Raw genomic sequence first — 14,974 nt, 5'->3', positions numbered from 1 at the left:
CACACACACACACACACACACACACAAACACACACACACCCATTTATATTCACACCTAAATGTCTCTAAACACACCAACTACGTTTTAAAGATGTTTGAGGTAGAAGACACTGATGGATGTGTTGATTTGATTTTGGCAATTTGTTTTTTGCAGATGATGATGCCACTTCCTGTGACATCATGCCACAGCTGAGACAATTGCTTGGTTTGGCATGTAATAATAGTCTAATAGACTCGTGTGGCAGATCGATAAAATATTGCAAAAAAAAATCAGTATTTTTGTCTTGTGTTCCTGTAATAATTTCTAAACACACTTGAGAAGCAGCACTGTGTAAGATGAAAAGATAACAAGACTTGTTTTCACCTAGTATATAAAGTTAATTCACTCTAAAAATAGACTCAAAATTCATGATTAATTTGTTTAGGGGTTTAATTATCATACAAACACACCTTTATCTGGAAGGTGAATCTGTATTATGACAGAATCTCCAGGTTTATTGTATGTGCAGCCTATTTTTGTGTGTAATAATGCACATTATACAATGTCTTAATGTTTCTGCTGTATTTTTGCCACATAACCTTGTTAGGATGCATGTTTATGCATTCAGATAGTGTCATCTAGCTATTATATACATGGTCATTTTTTAATGCATGTTTGTCAGTCTGATCAAATAATGAGGCAAGAATGCAATGGCTAATGTTGCTTCTGGTTCATTTTTCACAGGTTTTGTTTTTCAAGTTGACCGCAGTGCACTGTGGGATAGAATACTGACATCACATACTCATCACATAAGGCAAATATTGTAGGTCATTCAGGTATTTCATGCATACATGCGGAAAATTCATTAGAAATACTGTAGAATTGCACTACCATTCAATAGTTCAGATTTTTAAAAAATGTTTTGAAACAAGTCTCTTCTGCTCACTAAGGCTGGATTTATTTGATCAAAAATACTGTAAAAACAATAATATTTTAAAATATTATCATTTCTGTTTTCAGATGCAGCAGCAGGAACTCGCCCAAATGAGACAACGAGAGGCCAACTTGACGGCACTCGCCGCCATCGGCCCTCGGAAAAAACGCAAAGTGGACTCGCCAGGAACTACAACGACAGGCACTGAGGTACGACCCTCTCTGCACCGAACCATATTACATGAGTGCGAGCGGTTGCAAGCTGTATTATTTGATTTGATCCCTTATTTTAAAGCATGGATATTAAGCACTGGTTGATATATATTAGATGATATATAGAAAAGAATCCGAAAAAAAATCAGTTCGAGGAAAAAAAAAAAAAAAAAATATATATATATATATTTTTTAGCTGTATTGACAAGCCTTACTGGATATTATGGAGAGTGTTTGATATTTTACGTCATACTCTCGGGTGTCGATGCAGGGTTTGATGTTCGTTTGTTGCGTTGTGAGCGGGTGTAAGTCTTTTTTCCAGAGCAAAAATAAAGGGCAGAGGGTTTTCCCCTGCAGTGTTTGTCCAGTTTCCCACAGCAGTGAACGGGACGCACTGCACGTCTGTCCTCTGTGAGCGTGTTACAGTGTTGTTTTGATGCAGATCGCAGTGCCGCTTCACATATGGCTACCAGCTCTGCTCTGCATTACGCAGGATTACGCCACGCACACTGGAGCCATGAAGAAACGCCACTATTATATTTCCTCGACATGCTGTTGTACATTAAGTCATTGGGTTTAGCTGCATCTGGTGAATGTTTAGCTTTGCTCTTGCCATCAGAAGGCCTCTTCATATTCCCTGACGGATTCTGACTAATGTTTGAATACCATAAACCGGAAAAAAGCACTTTGTGAATGTCAGCTGGTCATTTAAAAAACCTGCTTGTTGACGTGTGTGTGTGTGTGTTTGGTCAAATCCTTCAGTGAACACAACCTCAGTGAAAGCAGGCTAACTAAACAAATGCATTACTTCTGCTCTGTGAACACCATCCTGACCTCCTTCACTTTATTGTAACTGTCAACAAGAAGCATGAAATGTGTATGTACACACACAGATACCCTGCTTTTATGGGGTTTGTTGGTTTACAGCATTAAAATCGATTTCATTTGGCTCTTTTGTAGACAAAGTGTTCAATTTCAAATAAAAAATGTAGATCTCTGCAGTCATCAAATAATGACTCGTATGAAACCCAGAATAATTGATTTCATAAGTGCTTGCCTCTTTTTTGTATTAATGCAACATCTAATTCATCATTGGTGCAGCAAATTGGTAATATACTAAAAAAATCACTTCAAAAATCATAATTTTTGTCTTGTGTTCTAATTAAAATTTCTAAACATACTTGAGAAGCAGCATTGTGTTAGATGACCAGATAAAAAGACTTGTTTTCAGTATAAATACACCTAAAGTATAAATACATCTATATCTTGAAGGTGAATCTGTAATGTGGCAGAACTGTGGTTGACATTTTTATGATCCTAATGAAACTAGCATCAGATTAAACATCATTTGTGAATCATGATGGTCAGAATGTTTTACTTTGACATTAATGAAAACGTCTCTTCTGCTCAGCAAGGCTGCATTTGTTTGGTCAAAAATACAGTAAAAACTGAAATATTATTACAACTGTTTTCTATGTGAATATCAGTTCAAATTATCAATGTTGAAAACAGTTGCGCTGATGAATATTTTTGTGGAAATCGTGATAAGTTTTATTTTTCAGGATTCTTTGATGAATAGAAAGTTCAAAAGAACAGCATTTATTTGAAATAGAAATCATTTGTAACATTATAAATAGTCTTTACTGTCACTTTTGATCAATTTAATGTCTTTGCTGAATTATTATTATTTTTTTTAATGTTATTGACCCTAAACTTTTGAACAGTAGTGTATATTGTGAATGTAGTCACAGCTTAAGGGCGTTATGAATATAATAATTATTCTGTACCATAGTGTATATCTAAGTACCATCTGATACCAGTGCCATGGTACTTTTGGCTAAGGGTCCTGGCTGTTTTGTGTGTTTCTGTTTTTTAATGGTTGGGTGTTTTTCTGCCCATCATGTTCACAAGAGAAGTCACAAGAGAAGAGAAAGGCAGGATAGACAGAGGGAGGAATCTTAACTTATTTTCACTTTATTTTCACCTCCCCTTATTTCTTCATTTCGGCTGGGGCAGCGTGCCGCCCTGGGGCGTTTTCACTGCTTTCTCCAGAGCAAAGTGAATGTGACTTTTCTAAGGGGGTCACGGAGTGGCTGCGGGCTACGGCAGCGCCGCTGTATTCCGGCCTTCTCTGAGTTTCACTCTGGGGCTCGGCAGAGAATTCATCTGCGCACGAATGTGCCGTGGGGCACGAGCTCAGGGTGAGCTGCACCGCTTCACTCACGGTTCTCTGATTGTCGGAGTATCCGGACTCTGTTCTGCCACGTTAATCCCAAACAAAAGCCTCTCAGTGTCTGGAAACGGCCACCAGACTGAGAGGGAGCAATGAGAGAGATGCTGAATGAGAGGTTTAAAGCAGAATTATTATAGTTCACTAAAACTAAAACTGAAAAAAAAATTCTTTACTTGAAATAAAATAAAATTTAGCTGAAATAAAATATAAAAGAAGTTACATTTATTTTGCCAAGTAAACATTTCTCATTTTCATTTAGTTTAATTAAATAAATAATTAATTATTAAAAATAATAAAATTGACAAAACACACAATATAAATACAAAAAAGTAATTTAATTACAATTTAAATTTAATTAAAATTAAATATAAACAGAAAAAAAACTCATTTAAAATATTAATAAAATACCATAAAATTACAAAAAAAGTAATTTAATTAAAATTAATTAAAATGACATTAGAATTAAATATAAACAGAAAAACTATAAAATTAATCTAATTAAAAAAATGAATAAAAACTAGCTATAATAGTATTTAAATGTTACTAAAACAACGCTGGTTTAAATCTTGTGGGTTTGTCATTATTCCCCTTGAGACATTGCTATTGCTCAGACATTGCTCCTTCTGAACTCAGGAGACTTAATGGAGATTTCAGTTATGTTTTATTTAAGTTTGTCTGTTGTTTGTCCTAAAATGACTAAAAAACATACACAAATGAGTCAGTAGTTGCCATATAGTTAGATTATAGAGTGCATTTAATCCTGGGAGAATTTGGTGAGAAATTAAGAGAACTTGTTTGTCGTCTTAATGTTTCATCAAAATCTAATTGGAACTTTTTTTAGGAGTGAATTAGATCCTGCCAATTTTATCTTACTGAAAATTATGTTTTACGCAGAAATACATCATATTATGTGCAATTGATATGGTAGAAGTTGATGAGAAGTGTCTGAGTTTGGTGTCTTGACAAATCTGAGCACATTGTTGAGATCTCTTGTGAAACTATGCAACACGTGTGAGATTACTGGGGTCATTCATGGTAGTTTGATGTTAATTTAATGGTAGTTTTTTCCTTTTTGAAGTTTGTAGCATCTCGTCACTATAATATTCTTCATGACTTCTCTTTTTATGTTTCATAGAAGAAAGAAAGTTGTACGGTTTTGGATCGACATGAGGATTTCTTCATTTTTGGGTGAACTACTGTGATGTTTCTGTCCTATGGGTTACCCTGAAACGCCCCGTCAGAGCGTGTATGTGACTGAAATCAGGTAGTGCTGGTGGCGGGGCGGCTGTGGGTGTTTCTTCTTCCTCCTTCACCCCTCCTCTCCTCTCGTCTGGCCAGGCAGCAGATCGCCGTGGGGCTGAACCTGATAGCCCATGTTGAGCATAAAGTCTGTCTCCATCCTGAGCCGGAGAGCGCAAACAAAGAGGCCTTACAGCGCTCCGAGGGATAGATTAGAGAGAGGGAGACAGGGGCCCCTAACTGGCCCTCGCTTGGGGTCATTGCGCAGGCAGGAGCCACAGTAACAAACTCTGTCCTTTTGCTCTCAGCGCACACATTGAGCTTTGAAGTTCAGCACAAAGACACTGTGTGGGACGCGAAACGGAGCGAGAGAGAAAAAGAACGTGTAAGTGAGTTTGAGTGAGTGAGTAAGTGCGGTTAAATTCACAGGTGCAGGAAATGAGCCACCAACAATATGACAGTCAGGCATGTGCTTCACTTTGACCTGGCTCGTAATGCTTCTATGGATCCGTGTGTGGTTTTGTAGTTGATTACCGCAAAATAATGACTGTATTAATTTATTTACTTTTTTTTTTTTATTTCGCACGTTTTTATTGAAAGCAACTTGAGTTCACCTCTATAAGCGCATGCAGAAAAATGAAATGAAATCTATTTACTTTCATACTACCAGTGTTGTTGTTGTTAACTACAAATAAAACTATTAAAGATCATTTTCATAATTTAGGTAAAACTGAAGTAAATATTAATATTTCTGAATGTCACCCAGTAGTGGAGAGTAAAACCAAAATTGCAACTAGATTTTTGTATTTTCTCATGAAAATGTAAGTGTCGTTTACTGTACAAAAATCAATGCCATAATGCTTGCCATTTTTATGGAATTCTAGGTGGTTGCTAAGGCGTTTGGGTAGTTGCCAGGGCATTTCTAGGGTATTTTGGGTGGTTGCTAAGGCATTGTTTGGATGGTTGCCAGAGTGTTACTAGGGTATTCTGGGTGGTTGTAGGACATTGCTATGTGTTAACATGGTTACCAGGGTGTTTCTAGGTTATCATGGGTGGTCACTAGGGTGGTTGCTAGGGTGTTGCTGGGTATTTGTGTGGTTGTCAGAATGTTTCTAGGGAATTTAGGCTGGTTGGTAGGTGTATTGGTGGTTTTCAGGGTGTTACTAGGGTATTCTGGGTGGTTGCTAGGGCATTGCCAGGTGTTTGGGTGGTTGCCAGTGTGTTACTAGGGTATTCTGGGTGGTTGCTAGGGTGTTGCTGGGTGATTGTGTGGTTGCCAGAATGTTTCTAGGGTATCATGGGTGGTCACTAGGTTTTTGCTAGGTGTTTGGCTGGTTGCTAGGGTGTTTCTAGGGTTTTCAGGGTGGTCGCTGGGGTGTTGCTGGGTGTTTGGGTGGTTGCCAGGGTGTTACTAGGGTATTCTGGGTGGTTGCTAGGGCATTGCCAGGTGTTTGGGTGGTTGCCAGGGTGTTACTAGGGTATTCTGGGTGGTTGCTAGGGTGTTGCTGGGTGATTGTGTGGTTGCCAGAATGTTTCTAGGGTATCATGGGTGGTCACTAGGTTTTTGCTAGGTGTTTGGCTGGTTGCTAGGGTGTTTCTAGGGTTTTCAGGGTGGTCGCTGGGGTGTTGCTGGGTGTTTGGGTGGTTGCCAGGGTGTTTCTAGTGTATTCTGGGTGGTCACTAGGGCGTTGCAAGGTGTTTGGGTGGGGTCATTTATGACTAATTCGCATTTTAAAACGGCATATGAGTAATAGTGATACTCGACATAGCAAATACCACTAATTATTCCTGTGTAGTAAATTGCAGTGAAGGATCACCAAAACAGGGCAAAACAGGAAGATTGATTCGCCTTTTTATGTAAATGTGTCACCTTTTTCTTTTAGGGTTGTAGATTAGAAAAAAGGTAGAAGTAGGGAAAGACTGCGAGCGAGAGAGAGAGAGAGAAAGAGAGGGGAAAAGCACAAGGAAAACTGATGCCCTTTCCTCCAGCTAAATTAACAGGAATCACGTGGAAAACAATCCGAGCTGGGAATGAAAGGGGGGGTGGAACCATTAAAATGCGCCCGGGGCGATGGACTGCGCCCAGTATCACTAAAAATGCTCTCACTACAGATGTGCAGGCAGGCTTACAGGCAAACTCTGCTCTTGTTCTATAGCTACAATTAAAATCAACCTCCCTGCCAAAAAATTGGATGGTAGAAAGAGAGAAAAGCAGACATGAACATCAAAGACAGATTGAAATGTGTAGTCAGTAATAAGAATGGTCTCCAAGCCCCGAGGTTCTCCACGGTCCTCTTGTTAATGAGAATTTTTGACCTCTGGTTTGTAAGTTAAACTTGTAATCTTGGTTAATGAAGTAAATCAATCCCAACTTGGAGTGAGCAGCCTTTCCTTCCATCCAGCCTTTCTGTGTCTTCGGCTGCTTGCGCTCGTCTTTTTCTTCTCCTCCCATCTTTCCCAGCCTGAGTGAACGCAGGCAGATCTTTCAGCCAGACAAACAGGAAGGCCACGGGTGTGTTGTCTCTCTTTCTGTGTGTGTGTGTGTGTGTGTGTGTGTGTGCTTTGACGTCTGCTTCTCGAGCTGTTTGGTTTCGTAGCCCTTCTGAAGGCTGGTGGAGGGACACGGTCACAAGAGTCTGCGTTTATTCAATAAAAAAAAAAATGTAGTTCGTTTTTTTGTCTCAAATGTTCTTTTGTTCTTTTTAACAGTTTTGTCTCACTTTAAATGAAATAAAACATATGGTTTTAGGAAATAACTTAAGTTGCCATTAACTTTTTTTTTTTTTATATATATTTTTTATATATATAGTTGATATTTTTCATTATAGATATTAACCAATGATATAAATATATATTGTTGTCATAGTTTTGTTTTAATTCAATCTAGACAGGTTTCAAATTAAATTATGCATCAAAAAATAATAATTTTTCTGTAGAAAGATGTGAAATAGAAAAACTAAGCCCTGATATAAAATAATAATAATAATAATAATAAACTAATTTGGTCACCAACATTTTTAACAACCCATTAAATCTTAAGGTCAGTCACAATTATTTACTATTTTGAATATTTTCAGAGGATTTGCAGCATCATTTCTTAAATTAATTTTTCTATTGCAATTTATTGCCATCACTGATTTGTCTGCAATTGGAAGCAGAATATCAGGGCAATAAATAAAGTCTTGGTTATTTATGTATTTATTTATATAAATGTCTGAAGCATTTACAAATCTAAATTGGACATCAGATATGTATGTATATTCTAAGATTATTTATTTATTTATTTATTTGTTTGTTTGTTTGTTTACATGACTTCTACAATATATATATACTATACACATACTGTATATTACTGTAAAAATTGTAAAATGTACAATTCTATATTGGAGCTCGCTTAAAATATGCATCAGTCTGCAAATGTTTGTGAGGCTTTTGCAAACAACAGTACAATTACTATTTCACGCACAGCGACGACAGATAATGAATGTGGTTCTTCAAATTGAGTCACTGCAAGAATTCGATGGTAACATACACAGAGTGCGTCGGCACCTGTGTGCGGTTTACATCCGTCTGAGGGTTCATGCGGGTCAGTGATCTGAGACTCCTTTAAGTAACGTCTGTGCGTTGGCTTTCCACACACAATGACCACGTCAGACCAGGTCACAGATAACTTCCTTACATGACTCATTTCATTCTGATGGGTTTTTCTTGATTGTTTTTTAGTGCATGAGTTTGTTCCTGCCAGCTGCACCACACCCACCCCATCCATGTGAATCCATCAGCCGTAAACCAGCAGTCAGCTTCAAATAAACAATGATCAGGAATAATCGTACCAAATGAAAACCATCAGCGCTGATTTATTCACTGACGTTTCTGTCACGTGTTTAAACTTCCCAAACTCTCCGCCACCAGTCATCTATTCCGGTTAGGTGAAAGAAAAAACTGTTTTGTATACATATTTCCATTCATGTTCACAAAGCGGTAGATTTAGTCTAGTTTCCGTTTCTGGGCTGCACTGGTTTGAAGGTTCAACTCTGTTAAAAACACCTCACATCCGTAGAAAACGCCCTTAGTGGTTTACCGTGCAGCCCAAGAGGGATCGGCGAGGAAGAGAGAAGTTGAAAGTGCTATACATCACGTAGGAAAAGACCGTTTAGTGCCACAGTTTTCCCTGTGGTCCTGTAGAGTGGTGTGGGAACTGGCCTACGGAAAAGTCCGGACAATAGCGCTCTGTATCCCGCCTGGAGGATCGCCCGTTTGGATGGGTCAACTGCATCATGTTTAATAAGATATTTGCATCTTGCATTGTGCCAAGATGAAAGCCATGCAACAGGAAGGTCGAGAGATTTCGAGAGATGAAGTTTCTCTCTTGTTGAGTCTTTTTGGTACAGTATGATGAAGAAGAGCTTCATATCATGAATTAAATAAGGGTTCTTTATTGGCATCTTCGGTTCCATGAAGAACCTGAACATCAATGGAATCTTTCCATTCCACAAAAGGTTCTTTATTGAGGATAAAGGTTCTTTAGATTATTAATATGTTCTTAACACTAAGAAAAAAATGGTTCTTTTAAGAACTGTTCACTGAAAAGTTTTTTGGGAACCCAAAAAAAGTTATTCTATGGCATTGCTGTGAAAAAAAAAACCCTTTTGAAAACTTTATTTTTAAGAGTGTAAATTAAAATATAAATGTCAGGCAATAAATAAATATATATATGTATGTATGTATAAGCACAAATCTGTACTAATATTCAAGTCTTCAGATGAATATTTCCATATTTATGCAAAGCTGGGATTCTCCATGTTGCTGCCAGTGAAACTTTCTGCTGAAAAATGGTTAAATGTACAGTTTTGACAACAAAGTTGAGCCTGAGGGGAGGTTCAGATACTCATCTTAAAGAAATTAATTACCTCCCTTGTTAATCTAGATATAATTAAGTTTCTGAAGAATGAATTTCACTGCAGTTTTGCCATGGAGACGCTACAGCAACTAGAGCCCAAACTAGAAGCTGCTGGTCAGGGATGATGGGATATCCTGCTGATACATTCTCTCTAGCGTCCCACGCTTTTCTGGGAATACATCATCTATCCCGCTATGAACCGAAGATTAGCATTGACACATATTGGGTGCAAACGAAACCTGCCAGGAACATGTCCGGGACACATTTCACCCCAGAATCAAGGAAAAATTATTGATATTTTACTTTACTTAAGAGTTTTATGTCTTTTAGATCAGTTAGGTAATCTATATGCTAATGTACTCTTGTACAGTGACTGAATTAACTTGTGTATTTCTTTACATTTTCATTTTTTTTTTTACCAGGGAAACAGGCCAAAAATATCCTGCACTGCACAGATTTTTGTCCAATATCATGTCATACCTAAAGTAAAATAAAGGCTATATAATATAAAGGCAATAAAAAGGCATGAGCCAAATACACTACTGTTTGGGGTCAGTAAGATTTTTAATGTTTTTGAAAGAAGTCTCTTCTGCTCATCAAGGCTGCATCGATTTGATCAAAAACACAGTAAAAATGCAAAATATTATTAATATAAAATAAATGTTTTCTATGTGAATATACACTAAAATTAATTTATTTCTGTGATCAAAGCTGTATTTTCAGCATCATTACTCCAGTCTTCAGTGTCACATGATCTTCAGAAATCATTCTAATATGCTGATTTGCTGCTCAAGAAACATTTCTGATTATTATCAATGTTGAAAACAGTTGTGCTGCACAATATTTTTGTGGAAACCGTGATACATTTTATTTTTCAGGATTCTTCAATAAATAAAAAGTTCAAAAGAACAGCATTTCTTTAAAATATAATTTTTGTAACATTTTAAATAAATATAAATAAAGATTTTATAGTGATCCCAAACAGTAGTGTATATTAATGCAGCATTTTTAAAAATATTTTTTTTACAATTTGACATTCATTCATGACAGTTTTATAATCACATCCCTCCCACACATACTCATTACTGTAATTCAAATTACAATATATACAAAATATATATTTTTAGGTGGTGAAATATTTATACATTATTATAATATTTATAGTATTTGTTTATTGCCTTTTTATAATCATTAATTTAGTTTAATATGAATCTTATTTGAATAAAAATCGGATTAAAACATTTAAAAGCAGTTTTGTACAGTAATATAATATATTACAATATATCAGAATATACTGAATCAGCATTGACAGTAATGAGAATTACTAACAGAACTAACTCATGCATATGCATAACAGTAATGAGATTGTAGAGGGGAATTACATTTAATTGAATTGAGAAAAAATGTCATAATGCATCTTAATGATGCTAAAATTGTTTAAATGTCTTTTATTTTGTGGTGAGATTTGACCCAGACATGTTTTGATGAGATTCTGGGCGTCTGGTTCAGTCGTTTGTGTTTAACGCTGGTTGTTTGTACGGCGCACTAGAGGCCACTGAGTCTTTTGAAGCGAATATGACTGTAATTCACCCCAGGATCTACTTTCCATCATCCTTCGGAAACGTATTTAGAGTCTGCGCTCTCTCGCGTCTGTGAAATTAGCCGCGGTCTCGTTGAGCTCTGCTACATTGTGACATTACTGCAAAACACTGTTGTGTTGCTATCTATTAAAGAATGTTGTTTCTTTTTGATTTTATTATTTGTGTCAACTACGTTCTGCTGGTGGAAAGGTTGATGCCTGAGGACACGAGCGAGTGAAAATGCTGGAATGATCTTTCATTAAAGGCTGCCAGTGGAAGAGAAAATCTGAGATGGAAAGAGACGTTAAAACGTATGGCGTCGGCAAAACACAACTGCCCACATAAACCCGCCAAACTGCGTCTTCGTGCACTGATTTGATTCACATTTCTAAAGCCACGTAGACTCTAAAAACACATGTAACAAAATCCCTGAACAGTATTTTGAAAGCGAGTAGATTTTATAATCAAACGACTTGCTGCTGGGGAACCAAAGTCATCTTTACACCTTTCTCGAGCAAATCATCACTTCTTTATTTTTGGCTAGAACTCAGCGTGGACCTAACGATTCTGAAAGTGACTTTTAATTTGACGGGCCTTCGGTCGCTGCGTTCGGGGAAGGCTTGATTAAAAAGAGGAGCACCATATTGTTTGCAGATGGAGGCGCTTCAGGAGGAGTTGTAATTGAATTTCTGCGTGGAGATGGCAGGCCATCCTCAGCACCTGTCTGGCATCTACGAGCAGACTGGAAAAGAGTGACTGAAAAAGACATTCAGCAATTCCGCTTTGGAAACATTTCTGGGAATGGAATGTTAGGATGATGTGACACAATGTCTTTTGACAGTCGCTCGTGTTGCATGACCTCATCAGCAAAAATAGATGCAAAGCTGAATTTTCAGCATCATTACTCATTCAGAAATCATTCTAATATGCTGATTTGCTGCTCAAGAAACATTTCTGATTATTATCAATGTTGAAAACAGTGGAAGCCAGTTTCTATCACAGAATATAACATTAAATTCAGATTTTTTTTCCCTCAGAATTGCAAGATATAAACTCAGATTTTTTAAATTTTTCTCAGAATTGCAAAAAAAAAAAAAAAAAAGGTTTGCGAGATATTCAAAAGAACTGCATTTATTTGAAATAGAAATCTTTTGTAACAAAGTCTTTACCTTCACTTTAGGTCAATTTAATTCATCAATGCTCAATAACTTTCTTAATTTCTCTCAAAATTTCAAAAAAAAAAAAAAAAAAAGGTTTGCGAGATATAAACTCAGAATTGTGTCAAAAAGTCAGAATTCTGAGTTAATATCTTGCGCAATTCTGAGTTTACATCTCGGAATTCTGTGTTTTTGTGTCAGCAACAAAATAGAAACTCAGAATTGTGTGAAATATAAACTCTGACGTCTGACTTTTTTCTCAGAATTGCGAGTTCTGAAAAAGTTCTGAGTTTGTATCTTGCCGAGTTCCGAGTTCCAGTGCTGCAAGATATAAAGCCAGAATTTCAAGAAATAAAGTCTGAATTGTGAGATATAAATTGAGAATTGCGAGAAAAAAAGTCAGAATTCCTAGTTTACATCTCACAATTCTGTGTTTTTGTGTCTGGCATGGAATAAAAATAATAATTGCGACTTTTCATCTGACAAGACTTTTTTCTCAGAATTGCAATAAAAAAGTTTGAATTGTGAGATATAAACTTAGAATTGTGAGGGGAAAAAAGTCTGAATTGTGAGATAAAAAGGTTGCAATTTCCTTTTGATTTTTTTATTATCCCGTGGCAGAAACAAGCAAGAAAACAGTTGTGCTGCTTCATGTTTTTGTGGAAATTGTAATACATTTTTCAGAGTGATTGAAAAAGACATTCATAAATTCCGCTTTGGAATTCTTCCAAAACATTTTTGACAATCACTCATGTTGCATGACCTCATCTGCTATAATACGGATCAAATAGACATTTGAAGGCAATAGTAAATCATAAAATATCCACAACACATGCATGCATGCGGGAATCGCCCTGATCCGGGTAGTTCGTTTGAGTTTCCCTGTGAAAACCTGGCACGGTGTAATTAGGTCAGTCATTTAGTGCATTAATGAGGGTTAATTGCACAGTGTTTGATCTGTGCTCTCTGCCACACATGAGCCGGGTTTCCATTCCTCTAGTATAAATGTCCATTCATACGCTTCTTTTCCTGTTTAATGCAGCGTCAGTGATCCGTGCGGATATCAGCACAAATCCATTGCTGTGTTTTTAATAAAACACACTCGACATGTCCAGCTCGCCTCCAAAAGTAGCGTCTGAAACAACAAATCTCCAGTAATCTCCTCCAGCGTTCCCGCTCCTGACGAGCATATGGCGTGTAGATTGTGTTTTCATGCGACATGTTTTTCACAGAAGTATTTTGTTTTGCGTGCATGTTTGGGTGGAAAAACATGGCGCGGCTAAAATTAGCCGAAGAGAAGGGCTGGAGTGAATAAACAAGCCAATCCATTAGCGTGGACGGGTTATTGGCTTATTTCGCCTCTTCTAAGGGCGGCCCATTAAAAGTGGTAATGTGTGCCCGCAGCTCTGCCCGAGGGACTCGGAGGAGGCCAGGGAGGAATATTTCACATGCATCAGGCGCCTGAATTAAATAGACCAATGTTCCCTAAAAAGACTGAAGTACATCTCTTTCTGATGTGCGTCTCGGGCAAAAAAATTCATTGATCTTGGAATGTCCCTTGGCAATTATAAAATATTAAATCCAAGTCACACTTTTTGGCTCAGCTTAATTCCTCCTCTCTCTCTCTCCATCTCTCTCGCTCTCCCGCTGTTCGCTGCTTCCTCCATTTGATCAATTTGAAAAGTTTGCAATGTTTTCTAATGGAAAGAATCCCAGTAGTGCTGCATAAATTGTTGGCGAGTTTGCATGCAGTTCAGATAAAGATCCCGATTAAATGAATAGTTCATCTAAAAATAAAAAAATTCTGAACATTTGTTCATGATGAGTTAGTTTTTTTCATCAGATTTAGAGAAATTTAGCATTATTCACTTAAACAAATCCAGCATTAAGACGTTTTTAACTTCAAACCATTGCTTCCGGCTAAAATACGAGTCCGTAATCCATAATAATGCTTCCTCCAGTGAAAAAGTCCATCTCCTGTTGTCTCTCACATCAAAATCCAGCCACATATTTGTTTAGAGCTGTTTTGGACTATTTTGTACTGTTTAAACGGTGCTTGATCTGTGCAGATTTCTCTCCTGATTCAGACCAGACCACTTTTTCACTGGAAGAAGCGTTATTATGGATTATGGACTGTATTTTGTCCAGAAGCGACGGTTTAAAGTTAAAATGCTGTAATGATGGATTTGTTTCTTACAAACATGCAGCTTTTGGCTTCACAAGACATTAACTGATGGACTGGAGTGGTGTGGATTACTTGTGGATTATTGTGATGTTTTTATCAGCTGTTTGGACTCTCATTCTGACGGCACCCATTCACTGCAGAGGATCCATTGGTGAGCAAGTGATGCAATGCTACGTTTTTCCAAATCTGATGAAGAAACAAACTCATCTACATCTTGGATATTCAGAGAGATTAAGATTACATTTTCAGTCAATTTTAATTTTTGGGTGAACTATTCCCAAAAGAATGTAACTCGATCTGCACCATTTGTGTTGTTCAGACATGTATTTAAAAAATACATTTAAAATGTATGTAAAAAAAAATATATATATTTTTTTTTAAGAAAACTCTAGGATTGTAGTAAAGCAATCCCCGTTAGATCCATAAGGATTTCCAGAAGTTACAGAGTTACAAACAGTTCCGTATGTGCCTTGTGGGTGTTTTTGATGGGAGTAGTCTTAATCCCAAAAGCCGTGATAATTTACCCTTATTATGTGCCAAATTCATGTGACATT

At 37.0% G+C, this 14,974-nt stretch overlaps 1 protein-coding gene across 1 annotated transcript in view; it reads left to right on the top strand.

Annotated features, from left to right (window-relative positions):
• LOC107734866 (transcription initiation factor TFIID subunit 4-like) overlaps nucleotides 1-14,974 on the top strand; it is a 97,772-nt gene that overhangs the window by 65,996 nt on the left and 16,802 nt on the right. The window contains exon 14 of the mRNA XM_016546757.1: nucleotides 1,001-1,123. Within this exon, the coding sequence (XP_016402243.1) occupies nucleotides 1,001-1,123 (123 nt within the window). The remainder of the gene's footprint in view (nucleotides 1-1,000; nucleotides 1,124-14,974) is intronic.

This window comes from Sinocyclocheilus rhinocerous, unplaced genomic scaffold (assembly GCF_001515625.1).
Source record: "Sinocyclocheilus rhinocerous isolate Xijiao unplaced genomic scaffold, SAMN03320098_v1.1 scaffold942, whole genome shotgun sequence".
In the NCBI taxonomy this organism is placed as follows: Eukaryota; Metazoa; Chordata; class Actinopteri; order Cypriniformes; family Cyprinidae; genus Sinocyclocheilus; species Sinocyclocheilus rhinocerous.
Note: the sequence above shows the minus strand (reverse complement) of the source record. Positions and strands in the feature narration are given on the sequence as shown.